Source organism: Rhinoderma darwinii, chromosome 3 (genome assembly GCF_050947455.1).
Source record: "Rhinoderma darwinii isolate aRhiDar2 chromosome 3, aRhiDar2.hap1, whole genome shotgun sequence".
Lineage (NCBI taxonomy): Eukaryota > Metazoa > Chordata > Amphibia > Anura > Rhinodermatidae > Rhinoderma > Rhinoderma darwinii.
In genome coordinates this window covers 90,631,265-90,655,765 of record NC_134689.1, presented here as the reverse complement: position 1 = coordinate 90,655,765, position 24,501 = coordinate 90,631,265, and the positions used below count along the sequence as shown (strand labels likewise).

The 24,501-nt window shown below is 46.4% G+C and overlaps 1 protein-coding gene across 1 annotated transcript; it reads right to left on the bottom strand.

The window, feature by feature from the left end:
• Window positions 1–17,344: 17,344 nt before the first annotated feature.
• On the bottom strand, window positions 17,345–20,402 carry SOWAHA (sosondowah ankyrin repeat domain family member A). Its single transcript, XM_075860000.1, has one exon. It carries the CDS (start codon window positions 20,293–20,295, stop codon window positions 18,724–18,726), a length of 1,572 nt encoding a protein of 523 aa, XP_075716115.1. The 5' UTR covers window positions 20,296–20,402; the 3' UTR covers window positions 17,345–18,723.
• Between the last annotated feature and the right edge of the window lie 4,099 nt (window positions 20,403–24,501).

Here is a 24,501-nt window from a genome sequence, read left to right as displayed (position 1 = left end):
ACGCACCCATTGACTTCAATGGGTGCGTGATGCACGAAAAACGCACGATTATAGAACATGTCGTGAGTTTTACGCAACGCACTCGCGCTGCGCAAAATTCACGCATCGTCTGCACTGCCCCATAGAGTAATATAGGTGCGTACGACACGCGTGAAAAGCACGTGCGTCGCACGCGCGTATATTACGCTCGTGTAAATGAGGCCTTAGTGTTTTTGGGAGGAGAATGGAGGAGAAGTGGAAAGCCTGGTCTCATAGCTCTAGATGTGTGATTTACTAGATTGACTTCTTTATACCAATTGACAGTCATGTGACTAATGTTATGGTTGTATTTATCGTTTTTCTTTCACTCTGTTTTGGATATATAACCATTTTTTAACTAGATATTCAGAATAAGACTTCACGGTAGTTTTCGGAGACTGTATCACTTTGTATTCTAATGTACACTTGCATAATCTAGTACAATTCCCGATATGTAAAATATATGGCGACGATGGTCCACTGTATATCCATACATGGTTTTGTTTGTGTTCTCTCTCTCTATTTGTATACTTTGTACGAAATTACAATAAAAAACTTTTCGATTGAAAAAAAGTTATGTTAAAGTTGTGTGTACCCAAAGTGGTGCCAATGAAAACTACAAGTCATTCTGCAAAAAAACAAGCTTTCACACCGCACCTTCAATGAAAAAATTAAAAATTGTATGGATCTTGGAATGTGGTGAAACAAAAACAAAGTTATTCTGTAAAAAGTTTTTATTGTGCAAAAGCAATAAGACATAGTAAAAACTATATAAGACTGGGCTCACACGAGCGTGGCGTTTTTGCGCGCGCAAAAACGCGGCGTTTTGCGTGCGCAAAAGCCACTTAACAGCTCCGTGTGGCTGTAGCATATGATGCGCGGCTGCATGATTTTCGCGCAGCCGCCATCATAATGACACTCCGTTTGGATGTTTGTAAACAGAAAAGCACGTGGTGCTTTTCTGTTTTCATTCATCCTTTTGACAGCTGTTGCGCGAATCACGCAGTTCGCACGGAAGTGCTTCCGTGCGGCATGCGTTGTTTTCATGCACCCATTGACTTCAATGCAGCAATGTCAAGGAATGCAGCAATGAAAAAACTAAAAATAATAATTCGCTTAGTCCTGAACATCCACATTAGGTTGTGCCTTAAGGGATTAAAGGCGCTTTTTTATGTGTTACTAATTTTTTTCTGTGTATTTCGGTTCGGTTGTTGGACTTCTTCGGGTTCGAGGACTACTTCGATGACGATGGTTTTTTTTTTGTCTCAATAAAATGGTTAATGATTGTTGTGTGGGTTTTTTTTATTTCAATAAAATATTTTTTCTAAATCCCTGGATTTTTTTCAACTTTATTACTACTGCCTTATTAATATCTGCTGGCTGGTTGACAGCGTCTATTACGAAGGCTTAATGTTAGCCAGTGAAAATGTTAACACCAACCCCCAATTATTACCTCGGTACCCATAACCCCCAGGGGTACCGAGAAGACCTGGGTGTGATCCAGTACGCAGCAATCTGTAGTAATGGCCAGGCACTGGGGCGGCCGCAGGCTGGTATTATTAGGCTAGGAAAGGCCAGAAACAGTGGTCCTCCCCACCCTGGTAATGTTAGTGTAATGACGGGGTAGGGAGACAGACAGGTGAGCCCTAATCTACCCGCCAATAAGTCCCTGCCTACTTGCAACGGCCTGTCCTAGGCGACGGCGTACAACTGGGCGACGGTCCCTACGCTCAATAAGTGCACGACAGACAGACAAGGGTACACATAAGCTAAGGGAAATGGGGCAGTTGCCCACGGCAACATAGTGAACAACAAGAGTAGTGAACGAGCCGAGTCAAACCAGGAGTGCACGAGGTACAAATCGCAGAGCAGGAGGGTAGTCAGTAAAGCCAGGGTCAAAAATGAAGCAAGGTCAATAATCATAGCAGGAGCAGCAGAGCCAGGAAACAGAAAAGAATCACAGGCAAAGGAGGAGCAGGAAACGCAGGTATAAATAGACAGAGGGCGGGAGCTAGCTCCGTCTGGCCAGGCTGTGATAGGCTCTCCCACTCCTCAGCCTCCCAGCCTGACTGGTAGAAGATCATGTCACTCTCTCAGACTTAGGAGCAGGTGCAGACTGATTACCCACGGGCGTCGACACAGAAGCTGTGTCTGGCAGATCCTTTACAGTACCCCCCCCCCTTTTAAGAGGGGGCCACTGGACCCTTTCTAGGTGGACCTGGCTTATTGGGGAAGCGAAGATAGAACCTCCTGAGCAATACCCCAGCGTGAACATCCCGGGCGGGTACCCAAGTCCTTTCCTCAGGCACATATCCTCTACAATGGACCAGGTACTGGAGGGAGCCTTGGACCATGCTGCTGTCCACAATCTTGGCCACCTTGATTTCTACCCCTTCAGGGGTGAGAACAGGGACCGGAGGTTCCTCGAGGGAGCCAAGGACGGGGAGCAGCATTTAAGGAGGGAGGCATGAAACAAGTCGTGTACTCGAAAATACGGGGGTAACTCCAGTCGGAAGGAGACAGGGTTAAGGACTTCAATGAGGTTGTACGGCCCTATATATCGGGGAGCTAATTTTTTGGACGGGACTTTAAGGCGCACATTTTTAGAAGATAGCCACACCAGATTCCCGACCACAAACAAGGGGTTAGCAGAACGTCTTCTATCTGCCTGAGTCTTTTGTATGCTCTGGGACGCCTCTAGGTTCTTCTGAACCTGGGCCCAGACTGTGCACAGTTCCTGATGAACGACATCTACCTCGGGATTGTTGGAACTACCAGTTGAAACGGAGGAGAACCGTGGATTAAACCCAAAATTACAGAAAAAGGGGGAGACCCCTGACGAGTTACTGACCCGGTTATTAAGGGAAAATTCGGCGAGGGGAATGAAGGAGACCCAATCATATTGACAGTCAGAGATAAAACACCTTAAATATTGTTCTAGAGACTGATTAGTCCTCTCGGTTTGGCCATTGGTTTCAGGATGGAAGGCAGAGGAGAAGGACAGATCAATCTCCAACTTTTTACAGAAGGCTCTCCAAAACAATGAAACAAATTGTACCCCTCTGTCAGAAACAATATTGACAGGAACCCCATGGAGACGCAGGATGTGTTTGACAAACAAGGTAGCTAACGTCTTAGCATTGGGTAGTTTCTTGAGGGGCACAAAGTGGCACATCTTACTGAAACGGTCTACTACAACCCACACCACCGACTTGCCTTGAGATGGAGGCAAATCGGTGATAAAATCCATGGAGATATGGGTCCAAGGTCTCTGGGGAATAGGCAAAGAACATAGTAAGCCCGCTGGTCGGGACCTGGGAGTCTTGGACCTAGCACAAATTTCACAAGCGGCGACGTAGGCCTTAACACCTTTAAGCAACCCAGGCCACCAATAGTTTCTGGCAATGAGATGCTTGGTACCCAGGATGCCTGGATGGCCAGATAGTGCAGAGTCATGATTTTCCCTGAGTACCCTTAGCCGGAATTGCAGGGGAACAAACAGCTTGTTCTCAGGAAAGTTCCCGGGAGCTGAACCTTGATCAGCCGCAATTTCGGAGACTAAGTCAGAATCAACAGAGGAAATGATTATACCTGGAGGCAAAACACATGCAGGATCTTCCTCCGAAGGAGGACTGGCCATGAAGCTACGCGACAGTGCATCAGCCTTAATATTTTTAGACCCAGCCATATAGGTGACCAAAAAGTTGAATCTAGTAAAAAACAACGCCCATCGAGCTTGTCTCGGGTTGAGCCTCCGGGCAGATTCTAATAAAACCAGATTCTTGTGGTCAGTAAGGACCGTTACCTGGTGCCTAGCCCCCTCCAGGAAGTGGCGCCACTCTTCAAATGCCCATTTAATGGCTAAGAGTTCGCGGTTGCCAATATCATAGTTACTCTCAGTGGGCGAAAACTTCCTGGAGAAGTAGGCACAGGGACGGAAATGGGTGAGGGACCTGGTACCCTGGGACAAGACAGCACCCACTCCCACCTCGGAGGCGTCAAACTCCACGATGAATGGCTCCATTTGGTTAGGCTGAATCAGCACAGGGGCCGAGATAAAGCACTTCTTAAGGACCTCAAAAGCCTGGACCGCCACTGGAGGCCAGTGGAGGAGGTCAGCACCTTTGCAAGTAAGATCCGTAAGAGGCTTAGCGATGACAGAGAAGGTAGCAATAAATCTCCTGTAATAATTATCAAACCCCAGGAAGCACTGTAACACCTTCAGGGAGGCAGGTTGGACCCATTCCGCCACAGCCTGAACCTTGGCAGGGTTCATGCGGAATTCATGAGGAGTGAGGATTTGACCCAAAAATGGTATCTCCTGCACCCCAAACACACATTTTTCGGTTTTAGCAAACAATTTGTTTTCCCGAAGGGCCTGGAGCACCTTCCTGACATGCTCAATGTGGGAGGACCAGTCCTTGGAAAACACAAGTATGTCATCAAGGTACACTACAAGAAATACCCCCAGGTAGTCTCTTAAAATCTCATTTATGAAATTCTGGAAGACCGCGGGAGCATTACACAACCCAAAGGGCATGACGAGGTATTCGAAATGACCTTCGGGCGTGTTAAACGCAGTCTTCCACTCATCCCCCTCTCTGATGCGGATAAGGTTATAAGCCCCCCGTAGATCAAACTTAGAGAACCATTGGGCCCCCTGAACCTGATTGAAGAGATCAGGAATCAAAGGAAGGGGATACTGGTTCCTTACAGTAACCTTATTCAAGTTTTGGTAGTCAATGCACTGCCTAAGACCACCATCCTTCTTCCCTACGAAGAAGAAGTCAGCACCTACCGGAGAAGTAGAGGGGCGAATGCAACCCTTGGCCAGGTATTCCTGGATATACTCTCTCATGGCTTCACGTTCGGGACAAGAGAGATTAAATATCCTACCCTTAGGGAGCTTAGCTCCTGGTACCAAATCGATTGCGCAATCGAATTCTCTATGAGGAGGTAACACTTCGGAGGCCTTTTTAGAAAAAACATCAGCGAAGTCCTGAATAAACTCAGGTAGAGTGTTCACCTCCTCAGGGAGAGAAATAAAATTAACAGAAAAACATGACGTCATGCATTCATTACCCCATTTGGTAAGATCCCCAGTATTCCAGTTAAACGTGGGATTATGCATCTGCAACCAGGGAAGGCCTAAAAGCAAATCGGACGATAATCCCCGCATCACCAGTACAGAGCACTGCTCCAAATGCATGGAGCCAACAAGGAGTTCAAAAACAGGGGTATGCTGTGTAAAATAACCATTAGAAAGAGGAGTGGAGTCGATACCCACTACCGGGACAGGTTTAGGCAAGTCAATCAATGGCATAGCTAGAGACATAGCAAATTCCACAGACATAATATTAGCAGACGACCCTGAATCCACGAAGGCACTGCCGGTGGCAGACCTACCCTCAAAAGAGACCTGAAAGGGAAGCAAGATCTTATTAGGTTTCATATATACGGGAAATATCTGTGTGCCCAAATGACCTCCCCGATGGTCACTTAGGCGCGGAAGTTCTTCCGGCTGCTTATTCTTACGCCTAGGACAGTTGTTCACTTGATGCTTGTCATCCCCACAGTAGAAGCAGAGACCATTCTTCCTGCGGAACTCTCTACGTTGTTGGGGAGAGACGGAGGCCCCGTGTTGCATAGGTTCATCCGAGTTTTCCGTGGAAGAATGAAGCAACGGAACCTCGGGAGCCATCATGGGGGGGTCAGAGGGGAAGGCACAAAAACGTTCCAGTCGTCGTTCCCTGAGACGTCTGTCAAGACGTACCGCTAAAGCCATAACCTGACCTAGGGAGTCAGAAGAGGGATAGCTAACTAACAGGTCTTTCAGGGCGTTCGACAGACCCAATCTAAACTGGCACCTCAAGGCAGGTTCATTCCACCTAGAAGCTACACACCACTTCCAAAAGTCAGAACAGTACTCCTCAACGGGTCTCTTACCCTGACGTAAGGTCACCAGCTGACTCTCGGCAAAGGCAGTCTTGTCAGTCTCGTCATATATGAGCCCGAGAGCGGAAAAAAAAAGGATCAACAGAGGAAAGTTCAGGGACGTCAGGAGCCAAGGAGAAGGCCCATTCTTGGGGCCCATCCTGGAGCCGGGACATAATTATAACCACTCGCTGGCTCTCAGAACCTGAGGAGTGGGGCTTTAAATGGAAATAGAGCCTACAACTCTCCCGAAAGGAGAAAAAAGTCTTCCGGTCCCCTGAGAACCGGTCAGGCAACTTGAGGTGGGGTTCAAGAGGTGAGGTGGGGGGCACTACCAGGGTAGCATCATGCTGGTTGCCCTTCTGAGCCAGGGCTTGGACCTGTAGGGAGAGGCCCTGCATTTGCTGAGCCAGGGTCTCAAGGGGGTCCATAGTTGTGTCAGGGACCAGGGTAGAAAAGGTATATGGGCCTGTGATTATGTAATGACGGGGTAGGGAGACAGACAGGTGAGCCCTAATCTACCCGCCACTCAGTCCCTGCCTACTTGCAACGGCCCGTCCTAGGCGACGGCGTACAACTGGGTCGACGGTCCCTACGCTCAATAAGTGCACGACAGACAAACAGACAAGGGTACACAGAAGCTAAGGGAAATGGGGCAGTTGCCCACGGCAACACAGTGAGCAACAATAGTAGTGAACGAGCCGAGTCAAACCAGGAGTGCACGAAGTACAAATCGCAGAGCAGGAGCGTAGTCAGTAAAGCCAGGGTCAAAAATGAAGCAAGGTCAATAATCATAGCAGGAGCAACAGAGCCAGGAAACGGAAAAGAATCACAGGCAAAGGAGGAGAAGGAAACGCAGGTATAAATAGACAGAGGGCGGGAGCTAGCTCCGTCTGGCCAGGCTGTGATAGGCTCTCCCACTCCTCAGCCTCCCAGCCTGACTGGTAGAAGATCGTGTCACTCTCTCAGACTTAGGAGCAGGTACAGACTGATTACCCACGGGCGTCGACACAGAAGCTGTGTCTGGCAGATCCTTTACAGTTAGCCTGTTGCTGCTGGGTTGTATTTGGATGATTATGAAAAAAGGGGAGGACCCCACATTCTTTATCCAATTACTTTTATTTATTTATTTATTTTTTTTAAATAACCAGGAGTTCCCCCCATTTTTCATGACCAGCCACATATAACATAGGAGCAGCAGGCTAGCATTACCAGGGTGGGAAGGACCACTGTTGTTGGGTTTTCCCAACCTAATAACACCAGCCTGCGGCCACCCCAGTACCCAACCATCACTACAGATGGTCAGGTACTGGATCGTATCCAGCTCTTCCCGGCTCCCCTGGTGGCGGCGGGTGCCAGGGTACTAATGGGGGTTAGTGTTAGCCTCTGCAACGGCTAACACTAAGCCCCACCTTAGGAATGGATGCTGTCAATCAGCCAGCACCCATTACTAATAAAGTTTTAAAAAAAAAATGCAAATACACAAAAAAAAAATGTTTTATTTAAATAAATACCCCAACACAACCCTCATTAACCATTTTATTGAGAATAAAAAAAAGCCATCATCGAAGTAGTCCTTGAATCTGACGTAGTCCAATGACTGGACCTGTAAAAAACACAACACAAAAAAAACCATTAGTAACACACGTGGTTTAGATACAGGGCCCATGTGTAATACGGTCTGTTGGATCCTGTATCTAGGACTACCACAAGGTAGGCTTAGATACAGGGTCCAGCAGACAGTAAGGCCCTGTTCACACAGAATTTTTTTGTAGGCAGAAAAATCAGCATCAAAATTCAGTTTTGACCTGCCTGGACTCTCTTTGCTGCGTTTTTAGGCCACGGCCATTGAGCGATGCGGGCTAAAAATACAGCGAAAACCGCTTTCTCTGCCTCCCATTGATCTCAATGGGAAGTCAGAGGTGAAAATGTCTCAAGAAAGGGCATGACACTTGTTTTTCCCGCGAACATTTTTTTCCGCTTGAGGGAAAAAACCGCCTCCAGTTGAAATCAACGGGAGGAAAATTCAGAAGTTTTTTGGCGTGGTTTGTAACACAGTTTACACGTCAAAAACAGTGGCAAAAAATGCTGTTTGAACTAGGTCTAATCTTATACAGTAGAAGATTACTGTCTGCTGGAGCCTTGTATCTAAGCACTTGTGGTAGGCTTAGATACAAGGCCGATGAGACAGAATCACTGGCGTAGCTATAGGGGTCGCAGCGGTCGCAATTGAGACCGGGCCCTGAAGCCAGGGGGGCCCACAGCCCCCCGCACCACATCAATAAAAAGTTACTATAGTAACTCGGCCCGTGGGCCCCTGTTACTATAGTAACAGACTTTACTTACCTTCCTGGTTCCGGATCGCAGCGGAGGTCCTGACGTCAAGCGCTGTGTGCAGCGCATGACGTCACAGCGCTATGCGCCGCGCACAGCATCGAGACGACAGAACTCCCGCCGCGGCCGAAGAGGAAGGTAAGGTTAGCCCTGACTGGCGGGGTCCGACTCCCGGGACCCGCCAATCAGCTGTTTTGAAGGGGCCGCAGCACTCGTACGAGAGCTGCTCCACTTCATTCCGGTCACTTAATTCCGGTCACACTGTGAATCGGTGTTGGCGATTCACAGTGTGAGCGAGTAGTGAAATGAAGGGGAAGCAGCTCTCGTACGAGTGCTGCGGCCCCTTCAAAACAGCTGATTGGCGGGTCCCGGGAGACACATCAGCTATTGATGGCCTATCCTGAGGATAGGCCATCAATGTTTAGGGACTGCACAACCCCTAAGCCTACGATGTAGCAGGCTTAGGGGGCCCATGAGACAGGATCACAGATTGTGTGATGCTGTCTGCTGGGCCCTGTATCTAAGCCAATCACATGGTAGGCTTAGATACATGGCCCATGTGTGATCCTGTCTGCTGGGCCCTGTATTTAAGCCTGCCACACCGTAGGTTTAGATACAGGGTCCAGCAGACAGTAATCTTATACTGTATAAGATTACTGTCTGCTGGACCCTGTATCTAAGCCTACTTTGTGGTAGGCTTAGATACAGGGTCCCACAGACAGTATCACACATGGGCCCTGTATCTAAGCCTAGCACATGTGTTACTAATCGTTTTTCTTTCGTGTTTTCTTACAGGTTCGGTCGTTGGACTACGTCGGATTCCAGGACTACTTCGATGACAGCTTTTTTTTTTATTATCAATAAAATGGTTAATGAGGGTTGTGTGGTCTTTTTTTTATTTCAATAAAATATTTTTTCTATGTCTTTGTGATTTTTTTTAAACTATATTACTACCGCCTTAGTAATGGCCGCCGGCTGATTGACAACATCCATTGCTAAGGCGGGGCTTAGTGTTAGCCGGTGCAGAGGCTAACACTAACCCCCTTTATTACCCCGGTACCCACCGCCACCAGGGGTGCTGGGAAGAGCCGGGTACGATCCAGTACTTGACCATCTGTAGTGATGGTCGGCCACTGGGGTGGCCGCAGGCTGGTATTATCAGGAGGGGAAAGGCCAGATACAGTGGCCTTTCCCACCCTGGTAATGCTAGGCTGCTGCTGCTTTATTGTATCTGGCTGGTTATGAAAAATGGGGGGACCCCACGTCATTTAAAAAAAAAAATAATAATAATAATTGGAAAGAACGATGTCTGGTCCCCCCCAATTTTCATAACCAGCCAGATACAACACAGCAGCAGCAGCAGCATTACCAGGGTGGTAGGGGCCACTGTTTTTGGCCTTCCCCAGCCTAATACTACCAGCCTGCGGCCGCCCCGGTGCCTGCCCGTCACTACAGATGGACTGGTACTGGTTCGTACACGGCTCTTCCCAGCATCCCTGGTGGCGGTGGGTACCGGGGTAATAATGGGGGTTAGTGTTGGCCTCTGCACCTGCTAACATTAAGACCCGCCTTAGTAATGGAGGTTGTCAATCAGCCAGCGGCCATTACTAAGGCAGTGATAATAAAGTTTAAAAAGATACAAGCACATAGAAAAAATATTTTATTTAAATAAAAAAACACAACCCTCATTAACCATTTTATTGAGAATAAAAAAAACGCCGTCATTGAAGTCCTCGAATCCGAAGTCCAACAACCGAACCTGTAAAAAACCACAAACACACAAAAATAATGAGTAACACATAAAGAAGCAAAATTATTATTCTTACCTTTCCTGGGTCCAGCGCTGGAGCCGCAATGTCAGCGAGCTGAGCCCTGTATCTAATCCAATCATGTGTGATACTGTCTGCTGGGCCCTGTATCTAATCCGATCATGTGTGATACTGTCTGCTGGGCCCTATATCTAATCCCATCATGTGTGATACTGTCTGCTGAGCCCTGTATCTAATCCAATCATGTGTGATACTGTCTGCTGGGCCCTATATCTAATCCAATCATGTGTGATACTGTCTGCTGGGCCCTATATCTAATCCAATCATGTGTGATACTGTCTGCTGGGCCCTATATCTAATCCTATCATGTGTGATACTGTCTGCTCAGCCACTGTATCTAATCCTATCATGTGTGATACTGTCTGCTGAGTCATTGTATCTAATCCTATCATGTGTGATACTGTCTGCTGGGCCACTGTATCTAATCCTATCATGTGTGATACTGCCTTCCGAGCCACTGTATCTAATCCGATCATGTGTGATACTGTCTGCTCAGCCACTGTATCTAATCCTATTGTGTGATACAGTCTGCTGAGCCACTGTATCTAATCCTATCATGTGTGATACTGTCTGCTGGGCCCTATATCTAATCCAATCATGTGTGATACTGTGCTGAGCCACTGTATCTAATCCTATCATGTGTGATACTGTCTGCTGGGCCCTATATCTAATCCAATCATGTGTGATACTGTCTGCTGGGCCCTATATCTAATCGTATCATGTGTGATACTATCTGCTGGGCCCTATATCTAATCCTATCATGTGTGATACTGTCTGCTGGGCCCTATATCTAATCCTATCATGTGTGATACTGTCTGCTCAGCCACTGTATCTAATCCTATCATGTGTGATACTGTCTGCTGAGTCATTGTATCTAATCCTATCATGTGTGATACTGTCTGCTGGGCCACTGTATCTAATCCTATCATGTGTGATACTGTCTGATCAGCCACTGTATCTAATCCTATCATGTGTGATACTGTCTGCTGAGCCACTGTATCTAATCCTATCATGTGTGATACTGTCTGCTCAGCCACTGTATCTAATCCTATCATGTGTGATACTGTCTGATGAGCCCTATATCTAATCCAATCATGTGTGATACTATCTGCTGGGCCCTATATCTAATCCTATCATGTGTGATACTGTCTGCTGGGCCCTATATCTAATCCTATCATGTGTGATACTGTCTGCTGGGCCACTGCATCTAATCCTATCATGTGTGATACTGTCTGCTGGGCCACTGCATCTAATCCTATCATGTGTGATACTGTCTGCTCAGCCACTGTATCTAATCATATGCATAGTTGATAGGGTCATAGTGCTATAGATATGCTATGCTGTCTCCTATACACACATTTTTTTTTGGGCGGACACATATGTATTGGGGCTATTTCCCCTGACATTTTAAGCCCAGAGGGTATGTTCACACGGCAGCGTCCGTTACGGCTGAAATTACGGTGCTGTTTTCAGGAGAAACCAGCTCCGGAATTTCAGACGTAATGGCAGGTGCAGGCGTTTTTCGCATGCGTCCATTACGGATGTAATTGGAGCTGTTTTTCCATGGATTCCATGGAAAACGGCTCCATTTACGTCTGAAGAAGTGACAGGCACTTCTTTGACGCGGGCGTCTTTTTTACGCGCCGCCTTTTGACAGTGGCGCCTAAAAAAAATTACCGTCGGCACAGAACATCGTAAAACCCATTCAAATGAATGGGCAGATGTGTGCCAACGCTTTTGAGCCGCATTTTCGGACGTAATTCAATGCTAAAACGCCCGTAAATAGTGTGTGTGAACCCAGCCTTAGTGACGCCCCGGCTGCTAGTGCTGCATTGTTGGGTCACTTAGGAGACCCAGCGATGCAGCTGAAAGCTGCGGACCGTCAGCCATGAGGAGTTTGCGGGGGGGGGCCCAATTAGAACTTTTGCATCGGGGCCCATGAGCCTTTAGCTACGCCCCTGGACAGAATCACACATGGGCCACATATCTAAGCCTACCATGTTGTCATGGTACGATGCTTAGATACAGGGCCCCAGCAGACAGGATCAAACATTGGCCATCTATCTAAGCCTACCATGTGGTTGGCTTAGATACAGGGCCCAGAGGACAGGACTACACCATCTAAGCCTACCACATGGTAGGCTTAAAGAGGCTCTGTCACCACATTATAAATGCAGTATCTCCTACATAAGGAGATCGGCACTGTAATGTAGGCGAGAGCAGAGCTTTTTAATAAAAAAAACACACGATCTATTTTCACCACGTTATTAGCGATTTTAGCTTTATGCTAATGAGTTTCTCAATGGACAACTGCGCGTGTTTTACTATTGACCAAGTGGGCGTTGTACAGAGGAGTGTATGACGCTGACCAATCAGCCTCATGCACTCCTCTCCATTCATTTACACAGCACATAGGGATCCTTTTAGATCAGTATGTGCTGTCTTATACGAACACATTAACGATACTCAATGTTTAGACAGTGAATAGACATTCCACGGGATGTCTATTCACAATCCCGGCACTTCGTTAACGTTTCTGTGGTAGTTACAGCAGAGCAAGCGCAATCTCGTTGTAACATGTCATCAACAGCGTAATCTCGCGAGATTACGCTTGCTCTGCTGTAACTACCACAGAAACGTTAACGAAGTGCCTGGATTGGGAATAGACATCCCGTGGAATGTCTATTCACTGTCTAAACTCTTCAGTATCGTTAATGTGTTCGTATAAGACAGCCCATACTGATCTAAAAGTTTCCCTATGTGCTGAGGAAATGAATGGAGAGAAGTGCATGACGCTGATTGGTCACCGATTGGTCAGCGTCACACACTCCTCTGTACAACATCCACTTGGTCAATAGTAAAACACGCCCAGTTGTCCATTGAGAAACTCATTAGCATAAAGCTAAAAATCGCTAATAACGTGGTGAAAAGTTTTTTTTAAATAAAAAGCACTGCTGTCATCTACATTATAGCGCCCATCTCCTTAGGTAGGAGATAGGACACTTATAATGTGGTGACAGAGCCTCTTTAAAGGGATTGTCCAGTTTGTAAAAATTGATGGCCTAGCCTCAGGATAGGCCATCAATATCTAATAGGTTGGTGTCCGACTGCCGGGACTCCCGCCAATCAACTGTTTTTAAGGGGGTGCAGTGATTGTACGAGTGCTGCTTCCCCTTCATTCCGGTCACTCGCTCACACTGTGAATCGCCAATTCACTCGTATCAGCGCTGCACCCACATGAAAAAAGGTGATTGGCGAGTGTCCCGGCAGTCGGACCCCGACCCATCAGCTATTGATGGCCTATCATGAGGATAGGCCATCAATTTTTAGGAACTGGACAACCTGGGCCCCAGCAGACTACTTACCCTCTTCTTCGGCTCTGGCCGTAGCGGATGTCCTGACTCGTACCAGCGTCGTGACGTCATGCACGGTGCACAGCGTTGGAACGAGAAGGGTAAGTATACAGTCATTTACTATAGTAACAGGGGCCCGTGTAGTTTATTAAATCGGCCCCGGTTACTATAGTAAGATTTTATAGACGTGGTGCAGGGGGCCGCGGGACAGGGGGGCTTCGGGGCCCGGTTGCAATTGCAACCGCTGTGATCCCTATAGCTACGTCTTTATTGAGACTGGTACTTTCAGCAGGGTTTTGGATGGTTCCACTCACTAACTCTATAGAAAGATAAAAGGACTGATGCTCTAAATAGATAGAATGGAGTATGTTTGTATACTCTGCACCCTATGTGAGCTAGAATTGTGTTTACAATTTTTCTGAAACAAGCGGGTACACTTATAGTACATCAGGGTATTTTAACATTAGCATGAGCAGCGTTTAGAACCATCAAGGTTGTAGTTTAGTTCTTGGATTAGAAAACATGACGGCAAAGCATTATCCAGTTTAACATTTATTGTAAACCAGAAACCATCTCACAGAGAGAACATATTACATAATTTACAACCAACTCCATTACCACAAGTAAATACAAAGTACATATGGAACATCCTGTCCCTATTCATCATAAACGCGAACAGAAAACTACTAACCATTTTATCACTAATAGAGAGGGATGAATTATTAGTGTCTCAATAACACGTTGCAATAGCGAACTTTGTTTCAAATATTTATTCCATATAAAAAACTATGGGATATTTCTTGACAACCAAAACGGGCTACGAGATGAATCTGCTGTATTGGACAAAGTGTTTATGTGAAGAGCAAGAAATAAGCACTAGTGGTTATATTAAATTTAGTAACATATTTACAAGATGTGTATCGTGCATAAGAGGATTTGTATACCACTGTTTACTCATAGTGGAAGAAGGTACAAAGAAACATGTGAAAAAGTCAAGTATCATTTCCCTATAATACGAAATTGTGTTCACACATATCAGTAGTAGAAGTACAACTACTGCATTAGAAAGATCGATGAAAAACGTGGCAAAACCTGGTGTTACATAAAACGATTTAAGGACTGGTTCACACACCGCATAGATGTTGCGGAATCCGCACATAAATTTGGCAAAAAAGTACAGCACAATGTAAGTGAACAGGGTTTTAACTTTAAAAAATCTGCATCCAATTCACGACTCGCTGAGGCTTTTGAAATCCACACCATGCCCTATCTGTTGCGGAAATGTCGCAGATTTTCATGGCATATTTCATTTATTGCAATGAGTGAAATCCACGGCTTCATCTGCACCAAAATCTGCAATGCTATGCGCATATAACACATGATTTCGTTGTGGATTTTGGTACAGATTTGTAGGCCAGCTTGGTGACACCACCTGTAGGAGCACCGGCCATGTTTTCTGTGGACTAGCTCCATTTGTTTGGTTCTTTACTCAAAAAGTTAATGGTAGCTTATTGTCTTCAACACTGACATACATACGAAGAGATAAGGCTTCTTTGAAGTTAAAGTTGCTTTTCATTAATATTTAATAAAATTGTATGTGATCCATACTTAAGAAGAAAGCCTAACACGCCTATGTTTACTAGCTTCAATGCAAGCAAGATTTCTATTGAACTTACAGACATATGGACTGGTTCTAAAAAAAAAACAAAAAAAAAAAAAACACTATAGTACTATACAAGTCAAATATAATTGCTATATGCAGGAATATTGCAACATGAGCAAAGGAAGAAAAAAAAAAAAAAAAGTTACTACTAACCGGTAAATGATATAGCAACCAAAAAGACAACATTCCCCTCATGCCAATGCTTAGGGTAGCAAAGCTTTCTTTAGTATAGTTTAACTTAGTGAATTATCAAAATACACTTAGGATGGATTCACACGACCGGGTCGCGTCCGAGCCCGAGTGCCGGCCGGTAAAATCGCCCATTCTGCCCGGCCGGTTTGCATAAAGTTATGCATCCGGGCCGGGCAGATCCGGACAGTGACATCAGCGGCAACTCCTGAAGGGGAATCCTCATGTGTTCGGGGATTCCGCTTCAGGAGTTTCCCCTGATGTCACTGCCCAGATATGGACAGAGACATCAAGCGCTCTGTCCAGGAGCGGAATCCCCGAACACACGGGATTCCGCTCCTTCAAGGAGCTAAAGTGCGGCTAGCACATAGCAGAGCGGGGAGATACCTACCCGCTCTGCTATAGTGGCGTCGCTACAGTAGTAGCAGCCGCAGCAGCAGCAGCTGCAGCTGCTAGCGACGCCATCAAAGGTGTCGCCGGGCCAGGGCGCTTTTAAAACAAGCAGGAGAAGGGAGCCCCTCCTCCTCACATGCACTCTGCGCTGTGAGGAGGAGGAGATAGAGCGCAAGAGCCGGAAAACCCGGCCGCCACTCGGGACACATCCCGGTGATGGCCGGGTATTACCCGGCTCCATAGACTTCTATGGGAGCCGGGCGGCCAGGTACCCAGGCGAAAATAGAGCATGGCCCGTCAAAAAAATCGGTCGTGTGAATAGCCCCATTAGGGGTCTATTATTCCTAATGCAGCCGGGTGCCGGCCGATTTATGAATGGCCGGCACCCGGCCGGGAAACCCTGCCGTGTGAATGAGGCCTTAGGGTTCACTCACACGGACCCCAGCACGAGAGAATGCAACATTCCCTGAGAAAAAAAAAGATGGTTAGCATTTCCCTTCTCTATTTAGAGGTCCGTTACTGTTTATTTGTTGAATGTTGATGGACAGAGGACGGATTTTCTGAAAATTGCAGTTTATGGCATGTAAGTGTTATGGCTCTATACAACCTCCGAGCTCCGTAGGTAGACCTGCTCCATTACACTCAGTGTTACCTAATTATTTTATCTTATTAGCATTGCTATGGCTCCATAGTACAGAACCGCATGTGGCTTAAGGAGAAGTCCAGTAATAGCACCCAAAACACCGTCCAAATATGAAAAACAAAACCCTCAGCAACGGAGTAGTGAGGATGTGAGGTTCTGTGTGTGAGTTTGCTCCAGTTGCAACACTATAAACCTAATTTGCGATTCAGCCCCAACCCCTATTAGGCTGGGTTCACACACCCTATTTACGGACGTAATTCGGGCGTTTTAGCCCCGAATTACGTCCGAAAATATGGCTCCAAAGCGGCGGCACACATCTGCCCTTTCATTTGAATGGGTTTTACTTTGTACTGTGCCGACGGTCATTTTTTCTACGCACCGCTGTCAAAAGACGGCGCGTAAAAAAGACGCCCACGTCAAAGAAGTGCCTGTCACTTCTTGAGACGTAATTGGAGCAGTTTTCCATTGACACAATGGAAAAACAGCTCCAATTACGTCCGTAATGGACGCAGCGAAAAGCGCCTGCACTTGCCATTACGTCTGAAATTACGGAGCTGTTTTCTCCTGAAAACAGCTCCGTGATTTAAGCCGTAACGGACAGGTACGTGTGAACATACCCTTAAAGTGTAACTAAACGTTCAACAAACTTCTGACATGTCACAGTGACATGTCAGAAGTTTTGATTGGTGGGGGTCCGAGCACTGAGACCCCCACCAATCACTAAAACGAAGCAGCAGAAGCGGTTGTGTGAGAACTGAGCTGCTTCGTTTCTGTTCGGCTTTTTCCGGAAATCAATGTAGTGGTGTACGGGCTCAATAGAACGTCTATGGGCCGAACAGACACAAAGCGACTGAGCGCTCACACGAGTGCTTCTGCAGCTTCGTTTTAGCAATTGGTGGGGGTCGCAATGCTCGGACCCCCACCAATCAAAACTTCTGACATGTCAGAAGTTTGTTAAACGTTTAGTTACCCCTTTAAATATTTTGTACCATTTCAGTCACACAAGTAACATTATGCTCAAAAATACAAAATTAAATGATGTGAAATGGCCATGTGACACATAAGTTTACTTTACTCTGACAATTTACAATGACATGCTTCCACAAGTAATCTGAGCCATTCCATCAATTCTGTGTTGAAGACAAGGATCCCAGAGCTGGAGACGATATCAGATATTTGATGATACACCTTTATAATAAAAACTAAACATTATTAGAAGTCAAAACGAGGAGATGACAAATGCACGTACATGATAAAAGGACACAAACTCCAACCCTAAGAACCACTTTCATACTGGCATAATTTGGTCAATATTTTGCATCAATATTTGTAAGCCCAAACCAGGAGTGAAACATAAATAAATAAGTATAAAGATTTGTACCTTTTCCATGTTTTGGAGCCACTCCTGGTTTTTCCGTATTAATACAGATGCAAAACACTGACCAAAATATTCAGTGTGAATGTAGTCTAATGCTACCTTGTGTAGACGAAGTATACTACCTGTCTTAACAGGCAAGTAGGTCACTTAAGAAACATAGTTTCTTTTTATCCTAGGGCAAAACAACATACATGCCAGAAAACTGTAAATATTCCTTTGTGCAAAAGTTAGTATAAAAATTTGCTTTCCCACAGATAACAGCAAAATACACAAATTTACACTGAGAGGAGAAAACCAAAGTATATTTAGAATTACCACAGTCCTGTTGGGAGAAATTGTAGCAGCATGCAGAGAAGTAGGAGTTTTATGAAGTGCGGATTTACATAATATTGATGGTGGATCTAATAATCAAAACCAATTAATAAAGAAAGTAGTACAGTAGATATTTAAGTCAGGGACTGAATAGAACGGTGTGCAAAACAGGTAGAGACACAGAAGTGAAGGGGAAGTGAGCAGGAACTATGCATTTCTAAGAAGCCTGGGTGACTATGTGACAAAAAATATTATAGTTACTAAAATAGCCGCTGTAGCTTTGCTACTTTTGGGGATTAGAGATGGACACAATTCTGAAGATTTTAGGAGCCAGTGAGACTATTCCAGTAGCCAGATGTATTTTTTTAGTGACCTGTCAAATACTGGAATACTGGTGCCTACTAGAACACAACCCAAAAAAAGCAGTAACCGGTAGCGAATTTAAAGTAAAGCTGGTTTCCTGGCTCATGACCTAAGAACATGAAGTGAAGTGATTTAGATTTTTTAGCAAAGACATCCTAGAAGTCAGATTTATAGATTTTTAAAGAAAGTAAACCGAACCCAACCACTGCAGAAACAGACACTCATACGACAAAAACTCATACCCAAAGCAGAGAAAAGAGCAACTGCAGTTAACCCAATATCAGTACAATGGGCCAGCTACTGGTTCAAGTCACCTAATGGATGAAAAACTCAGAAATAGGTCTACGCTTTCCCACAATTTCCTCTGGCTCTTCGGATTCTTCACAAAGAGAAGAGATGGATGGGTTACTGTCCCTTGCCTTCATTTTCTTTTTAACCCCAGAGGGTGCAGTAAAGAACTTATTTAAAGATCCAGGCTTTTTGAGGCCTTTTGTCAAGTCATGAAACGCAATGTCATCAGAAAGGACACCAAGGAAGGCATTGGTCGTTCCCAATATAGAGGCAGCAACCTTTGAGTTTCTTTTCGCTGGGATAGTATGTTCTGCATTTAAAGCAGCTGGGTCCTTTAAAATAAACTTGAGCTGTACAGGGGAACTTTTCTTTAGGTAATGGTATGGCTTTTTTCCGCTGTTATCTCGGATGTTGACTTTTGCTTTATAATCTCTAGTTAACATAAGGATAACATCTTTACACTCATGTATAGCAGCTATATGTAGTGGTGTATACCCACCAAAAGACCTTGCATTCACATTAATGATACTACCACTTTTCTGACTTAGGTCAAACAATAATTTCACCATCTCTATGTTGCCACTCTTGGCTGCCCAGTGCAATGCAGTAAATCCAGAAATAAAGTCTCTCTTACCAGCCAACTCACTGTCATTTATAATAAGACCAAGTAATTTATGATTCCACCGACCTGTAGTGGAATGAACCAACCACTTATGTTCGGATGGGTCCAAGGGTACCACATCCGAATATTTGGTCTCCTCGCTTACTTTTATCATTTTCGTTGACCTCTTTATTTGGGGAGACTTGGAGCCTGTATCATCGAGCGGTCTCCTGGCCACATTGGGGGACTTTGGTAGAGCATTGAATGAAGCTTCAGGTAGGTCAGTTGGTTGGAGTAGACTGTCTTCACTCTGGTATGTTTCTGCACTTTCAAATGAAGTTTGGGCATAACGTAATGGCAGCATGTGCGGCTTCTGAACCTGTTCTTTAGACAGGGCATCAGACCATGCCTTGGGAAGAGGAACTGGTCCCGTACTGTCCATTCTAGACACAATGTCAAACACAGATTCCCTTCTAGCTTCATCTTGGTCTTCCATATACTCCTCATTTAATAAGGTGATTACTCCAGACTGGTCAGTTATTTCAGGAGAAATGTCAGCAGAACCTGCATCTTGTATCTCCAGCAGTCTTGGCTCTGGTTCAGATATATCCTGCTGTGAAGTCCTTATCTCCTCATAGGTGGGTGCTGCTTCCTCTAAGTTGTTATTGCTACTCACAGGTACAAGTTGTGTTTGTTCTTCTTTGCTGTAACTGGATATGTCCCCCTGATCCTCCACCACTGCAGTCCTTGAGGTCACCCTCTCTGCCAGTAAATACATATACTTCTTCTTCAGCACCACCATCTTGGTGCCCTCCTCATCTTTCACCACTGCTATGGTATTGACAAACCTCTTAAAGTGCTCCCGATTGTTTGCCTTTTCTTGAGGGTCAAGAGACTCTGTCACAGGCTTAAACCTCCTGAGCAGATCGGAGTTCTTCACCTTTCCTCCCTGCTCCAGCAGAAAGTTCAGCACAACTTCTTGTGTTACAGCCATTCTCCCCTTTCACATTCAGGGCTGGTGGAGTTGACTCGTATGTGCTGAGAAGCCCAGGGCAGCAGATCTCCCTTCTTACATGTCTTCTCCTTGTGTCTTGTGCAAGTTACCTGTTTCTTCCGGGGTGAAACTTTGTGATCAGCTCTGCTACGCCCTGCCCTGACTGATCAGTCAATAAAGAGAGGGAGGGGGAGGGGCGGAGGCTTAGTCCCTGATGTGGTGTCACCTGCAGCTTCCACCAGCCAAGATCTGACAGGTGAGATCGCATGTACTTGCATTCATAGATGAAGAAGAAGAAGAATGGTTTCCTATAAAGGTGACTTTATCTTGATGATATATTCTGATCATTCATTCAGTATTACATTCAGTCTGCAATGACCAACATTAAATAATGAATAGAATTCAAGTTTTCATGTCTTCCTTTATTCTGATCAGGTTGCTGCAAGCAGTATAGATTCAATACGGAATGAACTTTGCTCTGTTGTTTTAAGTAAAAACAAATATTTTTCTTCTAAAAGTAAATATAGGATTTTGTTTTGCTTTTTACATAAATTGATACTTTGCATTTGCCCCTAAAATCAATAAGATTCCCAGTCTATAGCTGCCATTGCAGATTCCACAGGCTTTCATCCCCTACTAACAGGCAGACCTGCCATTCAGGAGTTTGGAAAAGCTGGGTGACATCCACTCTGGAGGCTGTGGAATCCAGGTGGGTGATAATCTATAAGCACATGTATTAATAATGGTGTACATGGTTTTTATGTGAAGTCATTTTTATGTCTGTGTAAAAATAAATAAAAGATAAAAATCACTCTTTAGAACATTATTAAAAAATAAATACCTGTAGCTGTTTCTTACTGTGTGTTTTGGGGAAAAGTTCCTATAAGGCTGGATTCACACGAACGTGTATTGCGTCCGTGCGGGCCGCGTGGTTTTCACGCGCCACGCACAGACCAATACAAGTCTATGGGGCAGTACAGACAGTCCGTGCTTTTTGCGCAGCGTTTGTCCGCTGCGCAAAAAGCGCGACATGGTCAATATCTCTGCGCAGGGGCGTAACTAGGAAAGACTGGGCCCCATAGCAAACTTTTGACTGGGGCCCCCCTCCCCTGAGTGTCACACAACACAACCCCCCCTTGAAGATAGTGCCTTTTTTACAGCCCCCCTGTAGATAACGCCATACAGCCCCCCTGTAGATAACGCCATACAGCCCCCCTGTAGATAACGCCATACAGCCCCCCTGTAGATAACGCCATACAGCCCCCCCCTGTAGATAACGCCATACAGCCCCCCCTGTAGATAACGCCATACAGCCCCCCTGTAGATAACGCCATACAGCCCCCTGTAGATAACGCCATACAGCCCCCCCCTGTAGATAACGCCATACAGCCCCCCCTGTAGATAACGCCATACAGGGGGAGGGCTGTATGCGTTATCTACAGGGGGGCTGTATGGCGTTATCTACAGGGGGCTGTATGGCGTTATCTACAGGGGGCTATATGGCGTTATCTACAGGGGGGCTGTATGGCGTTATCTACAGGGGGGCTGTATGGCGTTATCTACAGGTGGGCTGTATGGCGTTATCTACAGGTGGGCTGTATGGAGTTATCTACAGGAGGCTTTATGGTGTTATCTACAGGGGGCTGTATGGTGTTATCTACAGGGGGGCTGTATGGCGTTATCTACAGGGGGGCTGTATGGCGTTATCTACAGGGGGGCTGTATGGCGTTATCTACAGGGGGGCTGTATGGCGTTATCTACAGGGGGGACTGTATGGCGTTATCTACAGGGGGGCTGTATGGCGTTATCTACAGGGGGCTGTATGGCGTTATCTACAGGGGGGCTGTATGGCGTTATCTACAGGGGGGCTGTATGGCGTTATCTACAGGGGGGCTGTATGGCGTTATCTACAGGGGGGCTGTATGGCGTTATCTACAGGGGGGCTGTATGGCGTTATCTACAGGGGGGCTGTATGGCGTTATCTACAGGGGGGACTGTATGGCGTTATCTACAGGGGGGCTGTATGGCGTTATCTACAGGGGGCTGTATGGCGTTATCTACAGGGGGGCTGTATGGCGTTATCTACAGGGGGGCTGTATGGCGTTATCTACAGGGGGGACTGTATGGCGTTCTCTACAGAGGGGGCTGTATGGCGCTAACGCCATACAGACCCCCCTGTAGATAACTCCATACAGACCCCCTGTAGATAATGCCATACAGCCCCCCCTGTAGGTAACGCCATACAGCCCCCCCTGTAGGGAACGCCTTACAACCCCCCCTGTAGGGAACGCCTTACAGCCCCCCCCTTTAGGGAACGCCTTACAGCCCCCCCCTTTAGGGAACGCCATACAGCTCCCCCCCCAGCACGGAACGCCATACAGCGTCCCCAACCCCCCAAAAAAATGCGACCTACAGTGTGTCCTGCAAAAGACATGTATCCCCTATCCACAGGATAGGGGATACATGTGTGATCGCTGGCAGCGATAGGGAGAACGGGGTACTGAAAGTCCCCCGAAGTTCTCCATGACTAACCTCTGACTTCCGGCGTCTGCGCAGCTCAATAAAAATGAAAGGAGCGCTGGTCACGCATGCGCAGAAGCGCGACCGGCGCTCCATTCATTTCTACGGAGCCTACGGAGCTGCCGACACAGACCCCGGAAGTCCGAGGTTTGTGATGGAGAACTTCAGGGGACTTTCAGTCCCCCGTTCTCCCTATCAATGCCAGCGATCACACATGTATCCCCTTATCCTGTGGATAGGGGATACATGTATTTTGTTTAATGGCAGAGCGGGGAGATACCTCCCTGCTCTGCCGTAGTGTTAAGTGGCTTTCCGCTGTAGCAGCAATAGCGGCTGCTAGCGGAGCCTCCGGCCATGGTGGGGGCCCGTGCCGGCGGGCGACACGGGCCCCCTCATGCCGCGGGCCCCGTAGCAGCCGCTACGGCTGCTATTGCAGTAGTTACGCCACTGTCTCTGCGTATTTTGCGCATCACGCACACATTGAAGTCAATGGGTGCGTGAAAACCACGCAGGCCGCACGGAAGCACTTCCGTGCGAACTGCCTGTTTCGCGCACCAGCTGTCAAAAGGATGAATGTAAACAGAAAAGCACCACGTGCTTTTCTGTTTACAAACATCCGAATGGCGTGTCATAATGATGGCGGCTGCGCGAAAAAATGATGCTGCCTCACGGAGCAGGTAAGTGGCTTTTGGGCAGGCAAGACTCTGCGTGTTCTGTGTGCGCAAAAACGCCACGCACGTCTGAATCAACCCTAAAACCAATCTTCTAACATTACCATTTCTAGAAGGGTTGTCATCCAGCTTTCTAAGGCATCATGCACACGGCCGTGCAGTATTTACGGGCCGCGGAGTGTCACCCACATTTGCAGGCTGTGTTCACATTTGAAAGTATAGGACGGTTCGTAAATGCAAAAATAGGACATGTCCTATATTTTGCAGGTCATTTCTACGGCCTGGACACACACCCGTAAATATATGGAAAGTGTCCGTAGCCCATAGAAATTAATGGATCAGTATTTTTATCCGCAATTACAGATCCATAATTGTGGATAAAAACTGCGGTCGTGTGAATGAGGCCTAAGGCTGAGTTCACATGAGAGCAGATATGCTGCATAAAGTTACACTGCATATCCGCCCCGGTGGCCGCATGGATTTCCGAGCAAAAAAACACACCAAACTGTGATGCCGTTTTCACCCGGAATGTCCGCTGCGGAAAACTTCAGCATTTAGCCGGCCTGCCAGCAGAGCGGTCTCCTGGGATGACGTTTCATCCCAGGAGACCGCTGCAGTCAAACAGCGGCAGCGGTCACATGGGATGAAACGTCATCCTAGAAGTCCAGTCTGGAGGAAGAAACACAGACTTCTGGGTATAAGATATTATTTTTTTCTTGAGATTTTTGTGGCAGAATTGCTGCGAATCCGCTGCAAAAAAACCCGCAACAACTGCTATGTGTTACAGGTTTTACCTCCCCATTAAATTCAATGGGGAAACCTACAACAGCTCAGTATTTACGCAGCGTGTGGATGACATTTGTTTAAAGCTCATCCACTTTGCTGCTACTGTATTAGGCTAGATTCACACAAGTGTTTCCATTTTATGTGCGCATAAAATTGGCATGTTTTTCATGCGTTGCAGTTCCGTGTGGCATCCGTGTGTGTTCCGTGCTGGCATCAGTTGTTGATGTCT